At 36.1% G+C, this 17,578-nt stretch overlaps 3 protein-coding genes across 5 annotated transcripts in view; all 3 read left to right on the forward strand.

The window, feature by feature from the left end:
* LOC127839530 (G-protein-signaling modulator 2-like) overlaps positions 1-5,817 on the forward strand; it is a 111,944-nt gene extending 106,127 nt beyond the window's left edge. Inside the window, exons 9-11 of the mRNA XM_052367921.1 lie at positions 1,544-1,691; positions 4,637-4,830; positions 5,497-5,817. Of these exons, the coding sequence (XP_052223881.1) occupies positions 1,544-1,691; positions 4,637-4,830; positions 5,497-5,688 (534 nt within the window). The 3' untranslated portion in view covers positions 5,689-5,817. The remainder of the gene's footprint in view (positions 1-1,543; positions 1,692-4,636; positions 4,831-5,496) is intronic.
* LOC127837034 (G-protein-signaling modulator 2-like) overlaps positions 1-17,578 on the forward strand; it is a 211,739-nt gene that overhangs the window by 45,163 nt on the left and 148,998 nt on the right. The window lies entirely within an intron of this gene.
* Positions 16,465-17,578, forward strand: part of LOC127837033 (tripartite motif-containing protein 45-like) — a 166,871-nt gene continuing 165,757 nt past the window's right edge. For all 3 annotated transcript variants that reach the window (XM_052363786.1, XM_052363789.1, XM_052363787.1), the window contains exon 1: positions 16,465-16,822. In XM_052363786.1, coding sequence (XP_052219746.1) covers positions 16,488-16,822 — 335 coding nt within the window. In that variant the 5' untranslated portion in view covers positions 16,465-16,487. The remainder of the gene's footprint in view (positions 16,823-17,578) is intronic.

Here is a 17,578-nt window from a genome sequence, read left to right on the forward strand (position 1 = left end):
ATTTTTTTTTAGTATTTACAAAATTATATAAAATTGCTGATATTTTAAAATCATTGAAAATTTATTAAAATGAAACATAAAAAGAAAAAAATACAATAAAACAAAATTGTTCATTGTATTTTTTATATAAAATAAAAATATTACTATAATTAAAAAAATAATATATATATATAAATTTACATATTACATAAAATTATGAAAAATTAAACTATTATTTTTAAATTCCAGACCGACGTACCGGCGTCTCCCGGCGACACAGCAAGGAACAGATGGAGTTGATGAAGCTCACGCCGGACAAGAAAGGAGAGACAATCCCAGTACATGGCGGGGCAAGACCTAAGATACCCAAGGTGCAGAAATCCATGACAGTGGCCACATCAGAGACAATCATAGCCAAGAATCAGGCCCCTATGGTTGAGGTAAGTTGTAGTCACATCAGAGACAATCATAGCCAAGAATCAGGCCCCTATGGTTGAGGTAAGCTTAAGCCACATCAGAGACAATCATAGCCAAGAATCAGGCCCCTATGGTTGAGGTAAGTTGTAGTCACATTAGAGACAATCATAGCCAAGAATCAGGCCCCTATGGTTGAGGTAAGCTGTAGCCACATCAGAGACAATCATAGCCAAGAATCAGGCCCCTATGGTTGAGGTAAGTTGTAGTCACATCAGAGACAATCATAGCCAAGAATCAGGCCCCTATGGTTGAGGTAAGCTGTAGCCACATCAAAGACAATCATAGCCAAGAATCAGACCCCTATGGTTGAGGTAAGCTGTAGCCACATCAGAGACAATCATAGCCAAGAATCAGGTCCCTATGGTTAAGGTAAGCTGTAGCCTCATCAGAGGCTATCATAGCCAAAAATCATGTCCCTATGGTTGAGGTAAGCTGTAGCCACATCAGAGACTATCATGGCCAAAAATCATGTCCTTATGGTTGAGGTAAGCTGTAGCCACATCAGAGACTATCATAGCCAAAAATCATGTTCCTATGGTTGAGGAAAGCTGTAGCCACATCAGAGACAATCAAAGCCAAGAACCAGGCCCGTTTGGTTGAGGTAAGCTGTAGCCACATCAGAGACTATCATAGCCAAAAATCATGTCCCTATGGTTGAGGTAAGCTGTAGCAACATCAGAGACTATCATAGCCAAGAATCAGGTCCCTATGGTTGAGGTAAGCTGTAGCCACATCAGAAACAATCAAAGCCAAGAATCAGGTCCCTATGGTTGAGGAAAGCTGTCGCCACATCAGAGACTATCATAGTCAAAAATCATGTTCCTATGGTTGAGGTTAGCTGTAGCCACATCAGAGACTATCATAGCCAAGAATCAGGTCCCTATGGTTGAGGTAAGATGTAGCCACATCAGAGACAATCAAAGCCAAGAATCAGGTCCCTATGGTTGAGGTAAGCTGTAGCCACATCAGAGACAAGCATAGCCAAGAATCAGGTCCCTATGGTTGAGGTAAGCTGTAGTATATTATAATTGGCGCAAGCTTTGTCTTTCATCAATCCTGTGATAGTTATATAATTTCTTTTATTCAGACACTGTCCCCAGAAGATGATGGTTTCTTTGATCTGCTGAGCAAGTTCCAAGGTCGCCGTATCGTCGAGCAGCGGTGCAGCCTCAAGTTGCCTGGGGAGAAAAATGGACTCCTGGAGTCAGAAAACAAGGAGAACAAACCCAAACTGGGTAAGTGTTGAACTGATGTTAGGCAGAAATGTGTTAGTGTATCTGCTTATATATGAGTCTTGCTCTGGAAAAATAGGCCTTAATGCACATGCTCAAAGTGTAGACCCAGATTAGGGACGACACTTTCTGCCTAACATTGATTTTCGCTATGAAGACAATTTTTTTCAACTAAAAAATACCATTACAGGAGAAAGTGTCGTCTGTGATAAACAGACTTCCCTGGCTTATCTGGGAAGACACTTAACGCACATTCATTAAGCCCTGTTTTCCTAGAGCAATGCTCATATGGATTCATATTAGTTATTGGCACTTGTCACACATAGATGTGTTAGCATTACGGGTTCTCTCTTTAATTAGTCTTCTACCCGTGTAACCAAACGGGACCATAGCCCAAGTCTGTGTGTCCGACTGTCCCAATCATCTGCATCCTGCAATAACTCAAGGAGTACTTAAATTAATTTGAAGAAACTCAATATGTGGATAGAGAGCCACAATGGGAGCATTAGGGTTATTACAGCTACGTCTCTCAGATTAATATGGATCGTATGAGAACTCAAAAATTACAGAAGCTAAATTTATGAAATTCGGTATGTGGATATATATGGGGAAAATACATATTATTTCAGCGTTTTTTTGTCTGACAAAAATTGCGGTTTTTGGTAACAGTGAAAACATAAGAAATAGGATCGTGCAAAAACTTAAAAGTAAAGTTATCCTGCAACTGAAACAATTCCATTTGTTTATTAATTGTTTGTCCGTTAGATCTAGGACACTTATGATCCAAAAGTTATAAGTTTGTCAATTATAAGAGTCATATATGATTGATAGCAGTCATTGCAGGCTGTCTACTAAGACATCAGTCATTGTCTCCTATTTTCATCCAATAAAAAATTATTTTTTTACTGTTTCCATACATTTGTCAAAGGAGTCAACAATAGACTGGTTCAATATCATATTATCATTTATATTTATTATCATTTATTATTTATCATATTACAAACTCCAGACTGGTTTAATCATTTTAAGAGCTCACTTGACTTGGTTTTAATTTTAATGCCCCTGAAGGAGGGCATATAGTGATCGGAACGTCCGTCAGTCTGTCTGTCTTTCCGTCACACTTTGTGTTTAGGTTTCTCAAAATGCTCATAACTTCTATGTCCCTTGAGATATAACCTTCATATTTGGTATGCATGTGTATATGGACAAGGCTTTTCCATAAGCTAAAAAATTAAGTCCTCTGTGACCTTGACATTGAACTTAGGGTCCGCGTTTTGGTTTCAAAATCTGCGTTTAGGTTTCGAAAAATGCTCATAACTTCTATGTCCCTTGAGATATAACCTTCATATTTGGTATGCATGTGTATATGGACAAGGCTTTTCCATAGGCACAACAATTTTGACCCCGGTGACCTTGACCTTGAACTTAGGGTCCGCGTTTAGGTTTCGAAATCTGCGTTTAGGTTTCGAAAAATGCTCATAACTTCTCTGTCCCTTGAGATATAACCTTCATATTTGGTATGCCTGTGTATATGGACAAGGCCTTTCCATACGCACACAAATTTTGACCCCTGTGACCTTGACCTTGAACTTAGGGTCCGCGTTAAGGTTTCGAAATCTGCATGTAGGTTTCAAAAGATGCTCATTACTTCTATGTCCCTTGAGATATAACCTTCATATTTGGTATGCATGTGTAAATGGACAAGGTCTTTCCATACGCACATAAATTTCGACCCCTGTGACCTTGACCTTTAACTTGGGTCCTCGTTTAGGTTTCGAAATCTGCGTTTAGGTTTCGAAAAATGCTCATAACTTCTATCAAAGCGTTTAAAGCGGGCATATGTCATCCTATGGCGACAGCTCTTGTTCCCTCTATTTTTATGCCCCCGAAGGAGGGCATATAGTGATCAGACCTTCCGTCTGTCCATCTGTCTTTCCGTCACACTTTGCGTTTAGTTTTCTGCGTTTAGGTTTCGAAAATGCTCATAACTTCTATGTCCGTTCAGATAGCAACTTGATATTTGGCATGCATGTGTTTCTCATGGAGCTGCACATTTTGAGTGATGAAAAGTCAAGGTCAAGGCCATCCTTACAAATCCAAGGGAAGTAATAAGCTTCAAAGGGAGATAATTATCTCTACCTGCCAAATGATAAAAAAACAAGTTTTTGCCCTGTCTGTTGGTTTGTTGGTTTCTGTGCTCCTACTTTAACATATTCCATAACTTTTGCAATATTGAAGATAGCAAATTCATATTTGGCATGCATGTGTATCTCATGGAGCTGCACATTTTGAGTGGTGGAAAATTCAAGGTCAAGGTCATCCTTCAAGGTCAAAGGTCAAATATATGGGTCAAAATCGTTCATTTAATGTACACTTTTGCAATATTGAAGATAGCAACTTGATATTTGACATGCATGTGTATCTCATTGAGCTGCACATTTTGAGTGGTGAAAGGTCAATGTCATCCTTCAGGGGCAAAGGTCAAATATATTGGGACATAGTGTTTAACAAACACGTTGCTTGTTTTCTATTATCTATTATTTTCATTATTTAACTGGTTGATATTTTTTTCCTCTATTGATTGATGTATACACCTATAGTGACAGGATTACCATTTTCCTTGTCCTTGACTTATTATTTGACTGGTTCATCATTTTACTTGTGTATTATTTTCTTGATATTAGGCTGGTTATCATGTTCTCTCTTGACTGTATTGTTATATTCTCCTAACATGACTGGATCAGATCTCACAACATTGTCTACCCCAGACATTGTTTAATTATTTTCTCCCAACTTTAATAGTTCACATCAAACCGCAGTGTCTACCCCAGAATTTCTTTTATTATATTCTCCATACGTGACTGGTGAACATCATACAGCAGTGTTTATGCCAGACAGCAATATTTTATTATATTCTCCTAACCTTATTGGTTCATATCTCTCCACAGTGTCCACCCCAGACAGCGAGAACTTTCTGGACATGGTGGCAGGCATTCAGGGGTCACGCATGAACGACCAGCGAGCCTCACTACCGAAGTTTCCAGGTCTCAACTCCCAAGCTGTTATCAACCAATACCTCCGAGAGAGAAATGTTAACGACGTACCAGACGACAGCTTCTTTGAAATGCTCATGCGTTGTCAGGTAAAAATGTGATGTGACCTCTTTTTTTGTGCATTAAACAGGAGTTTCCGAGGAGTTTCTGAGGAGAAAATGGCATGATGCAGAAAATTTTTGTTGATTATGTGGCTAATATTAAGAGCATAATAGCTGATTGCCACCCTGTTGTTTTCCCACCACTGTCATGTAATGTGTTAGATGGAATGTACACTTTTGATTACTGTATTATCACTTACTTTGCAAATGACTTCATGATATGTCTATAAAATATAATAACATGATTATGACTGATAGTGTTCTATGAACAAATCGTAATAAATTTCTGATCTGTACTGTTATGTTCTGGTTAAGTTTAAGAAATGGTCATACAAGCTGTCAGATGAATATTTCTTAATGAATTTCTACATATTAAAGCTAAACAACCAGTCTTTATCTTTTCTAAACCAGTAATATGCATTATATTTAATGGGTGAGCCAACCTTTTGTGTGTTATACACGCTCACCCTCTCCCACCCCTTCAAGAGTGTTTTCTAGGAATCCCGAAAAGAATTCATTTAAATGTTTGTTGACATTTTGCCTGTTATATGCAGCCGCCACCCTTACCCCCCCCCCTCCCCCACACACACACTTCTATAAAAGTGTTTTGTATGGGTCCTCAAAAAATAATTTAATACCCGGTATATTTTGCAGGGATCCCGGATTGATGATCAGCGTAGTGCCCTACCACACAACCGCCCCGCCCCAACCATCCCAGACGAAGATTTCTTCGGGCTGATCCAGAAGGTCCAGTCTAGCCATCTTGAGGAGCAGAGAACCAGTCTACCCGATAAGGATGAAATCTCGCCTCCCCAACAGGCCTCCGTGAAGAAGAAAAAGAAATAATGACTAGTCTAGTTTAAGTCCCATATGAGCGAGCAAGGAATCAGGGGATTAGGCTTTAAACTGGATCGGCTTATTAGATGTTTTTAGATGAAATACTTGCGCTGAACACTTGGAATATAAGCTGCGTATTTAGATGAGATAGTCTTGCGCTGAACCCATGGAATATAAACTGCGTATTTAGATGAGATAGTCTTGCGCTGAACTCATGGAATATAAACTGCGTATTTAGATGAGATAGTCTTGCGCTGAACCCTTGGAATATAAACTTCTACTGGCTGGAATTAAGGGTTTTGTGCAAAATTGTAACAGATATTTAATGTATCAGTTATAATAAAAGTTTTGTTCTGAAATTCTGTGAGATATTGACTGCTACTGGTCAGAAGTTCTGCATGGAGATATTGAAATTGGACGAACGGAATGAATTGGTCCATGGGACTCTGACTTGAAAGCCTTTGTGTGTTCACTAGATAGGCTGCTAAATATTGCTATTGCTGATATTTCTTCTACACAATCTGTCCATTCACATTCTACCTGATTGTGAGTACCTCCATTCTACAAAACGGTTCTACTGGTGGAAGTTGTTGTGGAGTTTCAACATTTTTCATAGATCACAATTTCGCACTGCAAATCCCTTTTCAGACTCATGTTGATTGATGACTCATGAAGACTTCAATTTGAATATGGAAATCACGAAGAAAACACGCTGCTTTTAATAAGTTTAATATGTTGGTAAAGTTTGTGTTAGAATTTCACTTGGAAATTCAAATGTTTCTTAGTTTTCATGCCCCCCTTCGAAGAAGAGGGGGTATATTGTTTTGCCCATGTCGGTCGGTCGGTCCGTATGTCTGTCGGTCCGTCCACCAGATGGTTTCCGGATGATAAGTCAAGAATGCTTAGGTCTAGGATCATGAGACTTCATACATAGATTGATCATGACTAGCGGATGACCCCTATTGATTTTCAGGTCACTAGGTCAAAGGTCAAGGTTACAGTGACTCGAAATAGTAAAATGGTTTCCGGATGATAACTCAAGAATGCTTACGCCTAGTTTTGTTTTGTTTTTCTCTTTTGTATCCTTTATATGTAAAATGAAACAGGGTTTTGCTCAAAAGAAGCCCTTTTGTATTTATTGTTTTATATCCAACTTTCCCATAAAACAATTGAAATTAGCTTTTAATCAATTGCAATGTAAGTATCGTAAGAATTATTGTAGTAATTGTTACAATATAATAACAGTGTTTTCAAGTACTAATGTAGGACTGTGTTAGGTTATTATTTATGCCCCCCTTCGAAGAAGAGGGGGTATATTGTTTTGCACATGTCGGTCTGTCTGTCTGTATGTATGTCCGTCCATCAGATGGTTTCCGGATGATAACTCAAGAACGCATACGCCTGGGATCATGAAACTTCATAGGTAGATTGGTCATGACTTGCACATGACCCCTATTGATTTTGAGGTCACTAGGTCAATGTCACGGTGACCTGAAATTATAATAAAATGGTTTCGGAATGATTACTCAAGAACGCATACGCCTAGGATCATGAAACCTCATCGTTAGATAGATAATGACTCGCAGATGACCCCTATTGATTTTGAGGTCACTAGGTCAAAGGTCACGGTGACCCAAAATAGTAAAATGGTTTTCGGATGATACTCAAGAACGCTTACGCCTAGGTTCATGAAACTTCATAGGTACATTGATCATGACTCGCAGATGACTCATATTGATTTTCAGGTCAAAGGTCAAGGTCACGGTGACCCGAAACAGTAAAATTGATTCTGGATGATAACTCAAAAACGCTTTTGCCTAGGATCATGACACTTCATAGGTAAATTGATCATGACTCGCAGATGACCCCTATTGATTTTCAGGTCAATAGGTCAAAGGTCAAGGTCGAAGTGACAAAAAACGTATTCACACAATGGCTGCCACTGCAACAGACAGGCCATATGGGGGGCATGCATGTTTTTCAAACAGCCCTTGTAACAATCAAATTGTATGTAACGTTCATTTATCATGTTATACCCATAATCTATCAGCCATCATTCATATTCTGTTATGCCATTTGTGCATCTAGGTTTTGAGTGTTAAACTTATGTAACAGTATCACATTTCATTATCACATCACATAACATCTGTTGTGCACTCAAACATTGTAATGCAAAACATACGTTTAGACGTAGTGTTTGAAGTGACTCGTCTTGTGTTTTTTTTTTGGTAGATATGTCTTGGATTTGAATCAGAGGGGTTATAACGTACATTGTATTACGCAAAGTTTTATGCCCCGAACTTTTAATAAAAAATTCTAAAGAGCTTTGTGAATGCCTGCCTAGAGTCAAGACTTGTGATGAAAGAGAAATTTTTTTGTTTGACAATTCTGATATCCTGCCTACTTTCAGTGGCCATTGCACACTGCCTCTGGTGTTAGTATGCTATCATAAGTCTTCTGTCAACGCTTTCCCACTTAGAAGCTAAGTAAAAATGGCTATGTGCAAACAGCATAAAACCAAACCAGCCTGCTAGTAACTTGCAGACTGTTCAGGTTTTATGCTGTTTTCAGCTCATGAGGGTCGGAACTGAAACCTTTTAAACTTGGATCTAGTAAAAAGGCCATCAATTAAATTTAACTTTCTAAGGGACTACAAATGCCTTAAAATACGTAAAAGTGGTAAGGGATAACATTGTATTAAAATATTAGGTATTTCGAAATGTGATGTTGTTTTTTTCATATATGAACTTGTGTTCTGCTGAATACTCTAAAACACAGTTCAATTTAGGCGGGCATTACAAAATGGTGAACAGTTAAGCAATACTTATACATGTATACGTGTACAACTTGAACTTAAACTGGCTTACGATCACTGCTTTTGTATCTCAAAGTTATTGATTAACATACATGTACTTAAAACATGTAATTAAGTAACAGTTGTTTTGTAACTTGGATGATCATTAAAATTATGCACTATAATTAAAATAAAATGTAGATGTGTTGAATGTACAATTAATTATTTGTTATATAAAATAATTCATTCATAATATTAATGTTATGTTTTTAGTAAATGTAATAATTAAACTGTGTATTGATATCATAATGTTTATTATAGGGCAGCAGTACATTGCCAAATATTGTTTATATATATTCATTAATGAACGCATTATTTTTAGACAAAAAAAAACACACATATATTTCGATGTTATTTTAAAAGTTTCACCAAAAAGCCAAAATAAGCCAGGCTCCATGTTTTGATATAATGTTGACTTAAGCCTTTCACATTCAGAGGCAAAGCTAAAATGGCTATGTGCAAACAGCATAAACCCAGAACAGCCTGCGAGTAACTTGCAGTCTGTTCAGGTTTAATTCTGTTTGCTGCTCATCAGTATATAAGGGTTTAAATTGACGCCTTTCAAACTTTACTCGCAGGCTGTTCTTGGTTTATGCTGTTTGCACATAGCCATTTTAGCTTTGCCTCTGACGCACCAGCTTTCTGGGAAACAAATATGTCTCGAAGAGACTTTCAACAGAGAATATTGGAAGTTGCAACTATGTTTGAGATTGGATTCTCTTTTGGGTGAGGATAGGTGAAAAATGTATCAAATTTAAGTGACTTTGCTCTGTTGAATATAATACATGAAATATGAACTATAAATCACTTTAACCTATAAACAAAGGTACTAATATTTCCTAATTGTGTTGTTTGCCAGGCGCTGACTAATAGATTCTTGTTCTGACACATTTAAAATTGCAACTTTGAGGTTTGATAACTATACATCAGAACACTTTCTTGTAATGTATTTGTCAATAAACAAATATAAATCTGACATTTCTCAAGTTCTAATTGTACACTGTGTTAAATAAATCATGACAGGGTAGTATCAATGGTGACTATACACTCATATTGTTGTTGACATGTGCACGGCTTTTGTTTCTCTCTTCATGTTTATTCTTTAGATGAAATATGTCTTGAAATTAGTGACAGTAACAAAGATAATGAATGGTTTTGATGTGTAGGATTTACTTCAATGTTGATGAAATGACTCAATCTTCTGACAATGCCATCGAGACGACCACATGAGTAATATAATATATACATGTATAATCATGTATAATAATATGTGGATGTGAATTTAAGAATGGTTTAATATAGACCTATATGTTTAAAACATAGTTTCACTGTTCAAACGTGTCTATCAGGTCTGATCATTTTCTGTATCTTGTACCTACAGAGGGAGTCATAACTTGAAAAACAAGATGGCCACTTCCATGCCAAGACATTTATTTTTCGCTGTTTTATACCTTTGATTGCTTGTATTAATTGTTAAAATCCCGCTCCAAATCGGCAAGAAAGTGATAATCGTTTATATCATATTAATATTTGCTCTATATCTTGACTATATTCTGCAACATTTCTTAGCTGGTCACAAAATTACAGCTCAGGCTAAGAAAATTTGAAAAACACCTGCTCGGCATGGTCCTCGCCATCTTGTTTGTCAGGTGATTACCCCTCTGAAAATGAAGCAGACACTATTTCAACATCATGTATCATACTTTATTTTTTCATTTTGTAAGTTTTAAAATTTAAAAACAATTTTCCACCAGTACCAAAGATCATTAATTTTATGTGTTCATTTAGCAAGAACATATGTATTACTGATGTTGTTTTCTTTTTGTTTGTAATATTCATCATTTCATTCCCCAACAAAGTTTGAAGAATCACATGTATATAATGGCAGTTTGTTCTTCAACTTTTTTTAAATGTGTCAGGCCAATCAGATAAAAAATGTAAAGGGAATTTTATATCAAATTATTCCAAAAACATCACTGTCAGAAGTCATCAAGTGGTTGGTTGGGTTTTCTAGGTCTGTTTGAATTTCTTGTCTGTTTAACAACTTTAATTGTTGCTGGACACCATTTTCATAAGGAGTTGTAGTGGACAATTTTGTTTCCCCTCAGGTGACCATTTTGTCCATTGAACTTTATATGACCCCTTTTGAAGAAAAGGGAGCATATAGTGATCGGACTGTCCGTCTGTCTATCTGTCCGTCTTTCCGTCACACTTTGTGTTTAGGTTTCCAATTATGCTCATAACATCTATGTCCCTTGAGATGTAACCTTCATATTTGGTATGCATGTGTTTATGGACAAGGCCTTTCCATACGCACAAAAAAATTACCCCTGTGACCTTGACCTTGAACTTAGGGTCCGCGTTTAGGTTTCAAATTTGCGTTTAGGTCTCGAAAAATGCTCATAACTTCTATGTCCCTTGAGATATAACCTTCATATTTGGTATGCATGTGTATATGGACAAGGCCTTTCCGTAAGCACATAAATATTTACCCCTGTGACCTTGATCTTGAACTTAGGGTCCGATTTTAGGTTTCGAAATCTGCGTTTAGGTTTCGAAAAATGCTCATAACTACTATGTCTCTTGAGATATAACCTACATATTTGGTATGCATGTGTATATGGACAAGGCCTTTCCGTACGCACATAAATGTTTACCCCTGTGACCTTGACCTTGAAGTTAGGGTTCGCGTTAAGGTTTCGAAATCTGCGTTTAGGTTTTGAAAAATGCTCATAACTTCTATGTCCCTTGAGATATAACCTTCATATTTGGTATGCATGTGTATATAGACAAGGCCTTTCCATAGGCACACAAATTTTGACCCCTGTGACCTTGAACTTGAACTTAGGGTCCGCGTTTAGGTTTCGAAATCTGCGTTTAGGTTTCGAAAAAAGCTCGTAACTTCTGTCAAGCGTTTATAGGGGGCATAAGTCATCCTATAGTGACAGCTCTTGTCTTTCTATTGGCATAAAATGTCTTATTTAAAGGAGCATTTTTTTGCTTGATAAAATGGTCAAACATCTACCGATGTGTCAAAGCAATATGTGGAGGTGTGTGTGGGGGGGGGGGATGTTTGTCTAAATTTCATCTGGACATTATCAAGTTAAGTTATGATTATGGTGCAACAATCTCATGGGCATCTCTTATGTGAAGCAGGTATCAATATGTTCACACACCTATTAAGACCACGTCATATTTTTGAAAGTGCCTCTGAAGATGTAAATTATCATGGTATGTGATAACAAATACTGAAATCTAATTTGATGCTTTCCATTGGTTTATAGAGAAATGTCAGTGAATTAAAATTGATAATTCACTGGTTCAAACAGGGAAATAGCCATGAAAATTTAACTGTTTTTCTGTGAGATAATCTTTAAAAAAATCTGATTGGCCTGTCACATGTTGAACTGTGAAATGACATGGTTTCATGACGTTAACTTAAGACGTCATTATTTCAGCAAAATACAGAAATTATCATTTTAAATCAGAAAAATAAGATGAAAACTTGTTGAATTTGGTTGATTGAATATCGATTTTAATTCACTAGTCATCATAGAAAAAATATTTTTTCTATGATCACTCGTGAATTAAAATCAATATTTGAACAAATCCAACAAATATCCTCTATATTTACAATTCATTACAAGTCCTTGCAGTGTCTGTCATTCTTGTTTTCATATCTAGCAGTGTATTGTGGTCATCATTGTTAAAAAATCATCCTTGGTGACAAAACTGGCTACGCTAAAAGGTCCCATTTTTGGTTCTTAGCACATGCTGCATATTACTTCATGCGCTCATCGAGGAGTATTTGTCACTACTATGACATGTCATTTACAAGGTCATCGTGACGACACATGTTGATGGATCTGTAAAGTCATCATGACATCACAAGTTCACGAGTTGAGTAGGACAGTTATTATGTCATCAGATCAATGTATTGTATGGTGTTTATTATGACATGGCCAAATTAGCGTAGGCGTGGTATGATAGCATGGTGTTATTACGTCACCAAATGTGAACATGGTCTTTCTGTGATTATGTTTAATAACTGTTTGACACAAATGGAGGCAATTATCTCTGTCTATTAAAGACTTAATCTGTATTCATCTGTGTGTATATTTTCAGTCTAATCATGTAATGACTTTTTCTCCTGCTGTTTGCGTGATGGTCCAGTCAGATATTGACATGGTCGTATATTATAGCTGCGTTTTGAAATGTATATTAATGTGTGAATTGATTTTGACATGAAATTAGACCAATAAAACAACTGATATTTTATGATTTATTTGAGTCTTTTTGTTTAAGTAGATGCCCTCGCTGACCCTGCTTCATACAATCATACAATCCTACTTTGTTCACACAGCCTCGATATGTTAAAAAAACTATAATGGGAACTATGGTCCAAAGATGTCAAACAGTGACTTCAGGTTGGGTCAGCGGTTAAAAACAAATCTGAGTATTTTCGGGTTGGGCCGGATCAAGGTTTATTAAGTAAGTAACAAATAAACACCATTTAATAACGCGTGTTCTTTAGCACTTCACGCATTTGAGTTTTTGCCAAATCAGAAATATAGACCATGAAATTGATGCAGTCAGAAGTAGTACAATGCATTTAATAAACTCTTTAATATTGACTCGTGTATTTTCCTTAGCTCACATAACAAAAGGTGCTCATGTTGAACTTTTGGGATACCGTGATGTCCATCGTACTTTAGTATTTGAGGTGCATGTGTACACTTTTTCTGTTAACGGCTTCTCCCTTTGAGCAGTTGTAAGATTAAACAATTACTTGACAGGTGTGATCCTCTGATGCACCTCTTTTTAATTTGTTAAAATCGTTCCAGTCCTTTTCATATGTAGGTCGCATGATCAAAAATATTTATTTAAAACATGAAAACTGTACAAATCTATAAAAACCAAAAGAGTGAGGGCTTCAATACTTAAAATCATACGATGATGCTCTACAACGTTTTTCAAGTTATAACCCTGCGGTCAAAATTGGCTCTGCACTGGGGTAACTTGTTTTCCAAATGAACACACAGTGGAAACTACACAATTCTTCATCTCTAAAACCACAAGGGTCAGGGCTAAAATTTAGTAGTCATCTATTAAGTTTCTTTAAATAATGCCCCTGGGGTAAAGACTTGCCACACCTCAGTGGTCACATGATTGGTGTTGCACTGAAGTGCGGCGACTCGTATGTAATACTATAGATATTGATACAGTATGTTTAGTATTATGTAAAATTGAATTTGTAGCAGAATGAATTCATTAATTCAATAATTGTTTACTTTCTAACATACTATTCCACTTTAAATGATTATCAAAGAACATCAAAGGTGTGCTTTTACTCAATTCATTAATACAATAGTTATAATTGTTTAATTTGTATCATAGTATTCCACTTAAAATTACAATCAAAGAACTTCAAAGCTGTGCTTTTACTCAATTTGTCAATGATCTCAATAAAAGAAAGAAAAAATTCAGGCACTTATAAAAACAAGTATAATTAATTGGTAAAATTTGTAGAGGCTTCCCTAAAAACAACCATCAAAAATCATTAATTAATATTTTAATCACTCAGGACACAACTTACATCATTTTTTTAATAATTAATTATTAAGACACATAAAATGCATTATTACAAATAACTACTTCAAATACACATTTTCATATTATGTAGACGTTTCACCCCCAAAATGGGGGTGAAACGTTTGGGGAAGAAACGTTTTGGAGGGGGGGAGGAGTCTGCCACCCATTTGGGGGTTATAACAAAATATCATAGATAATGGTTATACCTGTATCTTTTTCTATTTTGATAATCGGCCAATATATTAATATTTACAGTAGAAAAAAATCGTTCCATGTAACTTCATTGATTGCCCTTTACGCTGAAATTCCCGACGTCCTTTGATGCTTTGCATCAATAGTTATCTTGTTTATAATTGCTTTAGATAATGAAATATTAAGTATGAAGTTTTCTTTCATGCTGTAACAAGGCATGCTTAAACAATGATGTCACGCAGAAAGCTAAAAACGTGTCGGTAGGTTATGTATTTAAACCGGGCCCTCACATTTTACATTTGTCTCAAGACTCCTCAGATGTCTACAAATGCACAAAACAGCCTTCTGCTCAAAGTTAAATGGTGATATATATGATGTTGTTTAACACATGATTAAAAATGGCTGATGCAATGTTGGTTTACATAATTGTATATTTCAGAGTCGCTGTTAGCAATGCTTTACAAACTGCATCAAAAAAAATTGGATGCATTCCGTTATGAAATCGTGTGTGTTATCTCGTTCACATGAGATAGGTTATCGTTACCAAGATCTACTTAGTACTTCACACAAGATTGGTTTGTCGTTTCCATTATCGACTTTGTACTACCCACAAGATTGTTAAACCCTTACCATGAACTACGTAGTACTTTACATGAGATAGATAGGTTTTTAACATGACCTACGTAGTACTTCACATTTGATAGATAGGTCGATACCACGACGGTAAAGTGACGGTAAATAGAACAATTAGAATCTTCGATTGTCATGTGGAGTATTATATTACTGTATATAGAGAATAACGGGTAACTGCCCAATAGTGTTTGTATAAATCAGGCTTAAAATAAATAATTCGTGCTGAGCCTGATAAGTTACAAAACTGTAACCTGTTATTTTGTTAACCATACCTCTCCGTTCCATTTTAAAAGGGATAATGAAAACAAAAATCGCTACGACGCTGCATTTTTAACGGGAATGAATATAATAGGGTGACTTTTGACGTGCTAATAATGAGCTTAATATTTGTCGAATCAGTTTTGTGCGGGTTTTATTGCCTTTTGTGTCTAAAATATGTTACATCTAGGAACCAAATTGTTTGTTTTTTTAAATCCTCCCCCCCCCCGGGTGGAAAATGGTACCATGTGAAATTGAAATTAGAAGGCACAAGGTACCTTTTTGCGCCAATAGGGCGAAATCTGACCCCTGTTTACTAGAATGATGACTTTATAGTTCATGCCGAGTAATATGACTAACCTCCAAACATTGAATGATATGGCAACTTCCTGTTGAACGAATATAAAAATATATGTACATGTAGCATTATATTAGGCAGATATCAAAGAAATAGTCTAATACAAATTAATACTTGACGGAGGATGAAAGCGACACACACCTATACATATACCAATAAAAAGTCCACATAGAATGTTTGCTTACAAGATATATACTGTCTTAACCGTAAATTAAAATCACTAGTCGAAGTTCGCTTTATGAGCAGTTTGAACATGTTTTATTTTCGTACAGCTATATGGAATATATTTGGTATTCAACCTTGAATGAACCATACGTAAACCAAACTACACTAAATTTGGCCTAATAGTCCGACCTGCGAATCTGTAAAACATATAAATATCACTTAAAGGGGCATTTTCACGTTTTTGTAAATTGACGGAATAAAAATAAATTGTTTCAGAATCGCATGTTTTTGCTGTAGTTATGATATTTGTAAGTAATACTGAACATTTACCATGCTCTCAAATATCCATTAAATCCATCTTTCCACGATTTAAAAACCTGAAAATTATAAAGCGTTTCAACGCAAAACGATTGAAAGTATAAAATACCTCACTGATTGTTTGAGCACGAATGGCCAAGTGGTCTCAGCGATAGACACGAACCACTGAACCCTGGAGTAAAAGTTTTACTCCAGGGTTCAGTGGTTCGTGTCGTGCCCAGTTTAGGATTATTTATTTATTTAATTTTATTATTGTTTTTTGTTTACTGGAGCTTTTAGTCCCAATCTTAACATTTATCAATATAAAGCATTTAATGGCAAACTTCAATACATGCCAAAATCTGTGAAAAGGCACCTTTAATAGTAACTTAGTAGGTAAACACGGCACGCGGTTTATACATATGGAAATCGAAAGTGGTTTTGTAAAGAAATAACAAAATGGCGTCTAACTTGAACAATTCGCAGCAAAAGGGATCAGACGTATTTTACGACGTTTGTTGTTCTGTTTGCGAAGAGGATGGGATACATAATGAAGGACTGTTTCATTGTAAAATATGTTTTAAAACATACTGCGACGAATGTGTGAAAATGCACAAAAAGCTACATAAGGATCACGCGGTGTCAGCGAAATGTGACGGTGAAAGCTGGTATGTTGCGAACAAAGTGGGCGATACTATAGAGTTATGTGAGCAGCACACGACTGAGAAACTAACGATGTTCTGTGAAGATCATGAACAGTTGCTATGTCAATTATGTCTCCTCCTAAAACACAGGTCAGTGAGTATTGATATAAATTTATGTTAAAGGTGCCTTTTCACAGATTTTGGCATTTTTTAACTTATTCATTAAATGCTTTATATCGATAAATGTAAACATTGGATCGTAAAAGCTCCAGTAAAAATCAAGAATAAAATTAAAAAAAGGAAAAGAACATTGCCCGGACCAGGTTTCGAACAAGTGACCCCTGGAGTCCTGCCAGAGTCCTGAAGTAAAAACGCTTTAGCCTACTGAGCTATTCCGCCGAGTACACTTACATGACGTATTTTATACCTTATATAAGCAATCTTCGTAGTTTCAGAGAATTTAACGACAAAAACAGAACTCTCCAAATTATTCAATCGTTTCGCGTTGCAACGCTTTATAATTTTTAGGTTTTAAAATCGTCAAAAGATGCATATAATGGCTATATTAGACCATGGTAAATGTTCAGTATTACTGTATTACAGTATTACCAAGTACAAATCATACCTGTTTCACGTGTGTGTGTGTGTGTGTGTGTGTGTGTGTATATATATCTATATATTCTATCACCACCACCACCACCACCACCACCACCACCACCACCACCACCACCATTAATTTAATGTAAATCCAGCGTTATAAATTGAACTTTAGTAAATATAATATTTGAATCACTTTTCTTCTAAATTTTAAAGTGTAGTAAGGGAAAAGCCCCATTCCCAAAATAATGAAAAAAAACGACTGTAATTTCAAAAATACTACTACTAATAATGATAAAATTGTTATAT

The sequence above is a fragment of the Dreissena polymorpha genome, chromosome 7 (genome assembly GCF_020536995.1).
Source record: "Dreissena polymorpha isolate Duluth1 chromosome 7, UMN_Dpol_1.0, whole genome shotgun sequence".
In the NCBI taxonomy this organism is placed as follows: Eukaryota; Metazoa; Mollusca; class Bivalvia; order Myida; family Dreissenidae; genus Dreissena; species Dreissena polymorpha.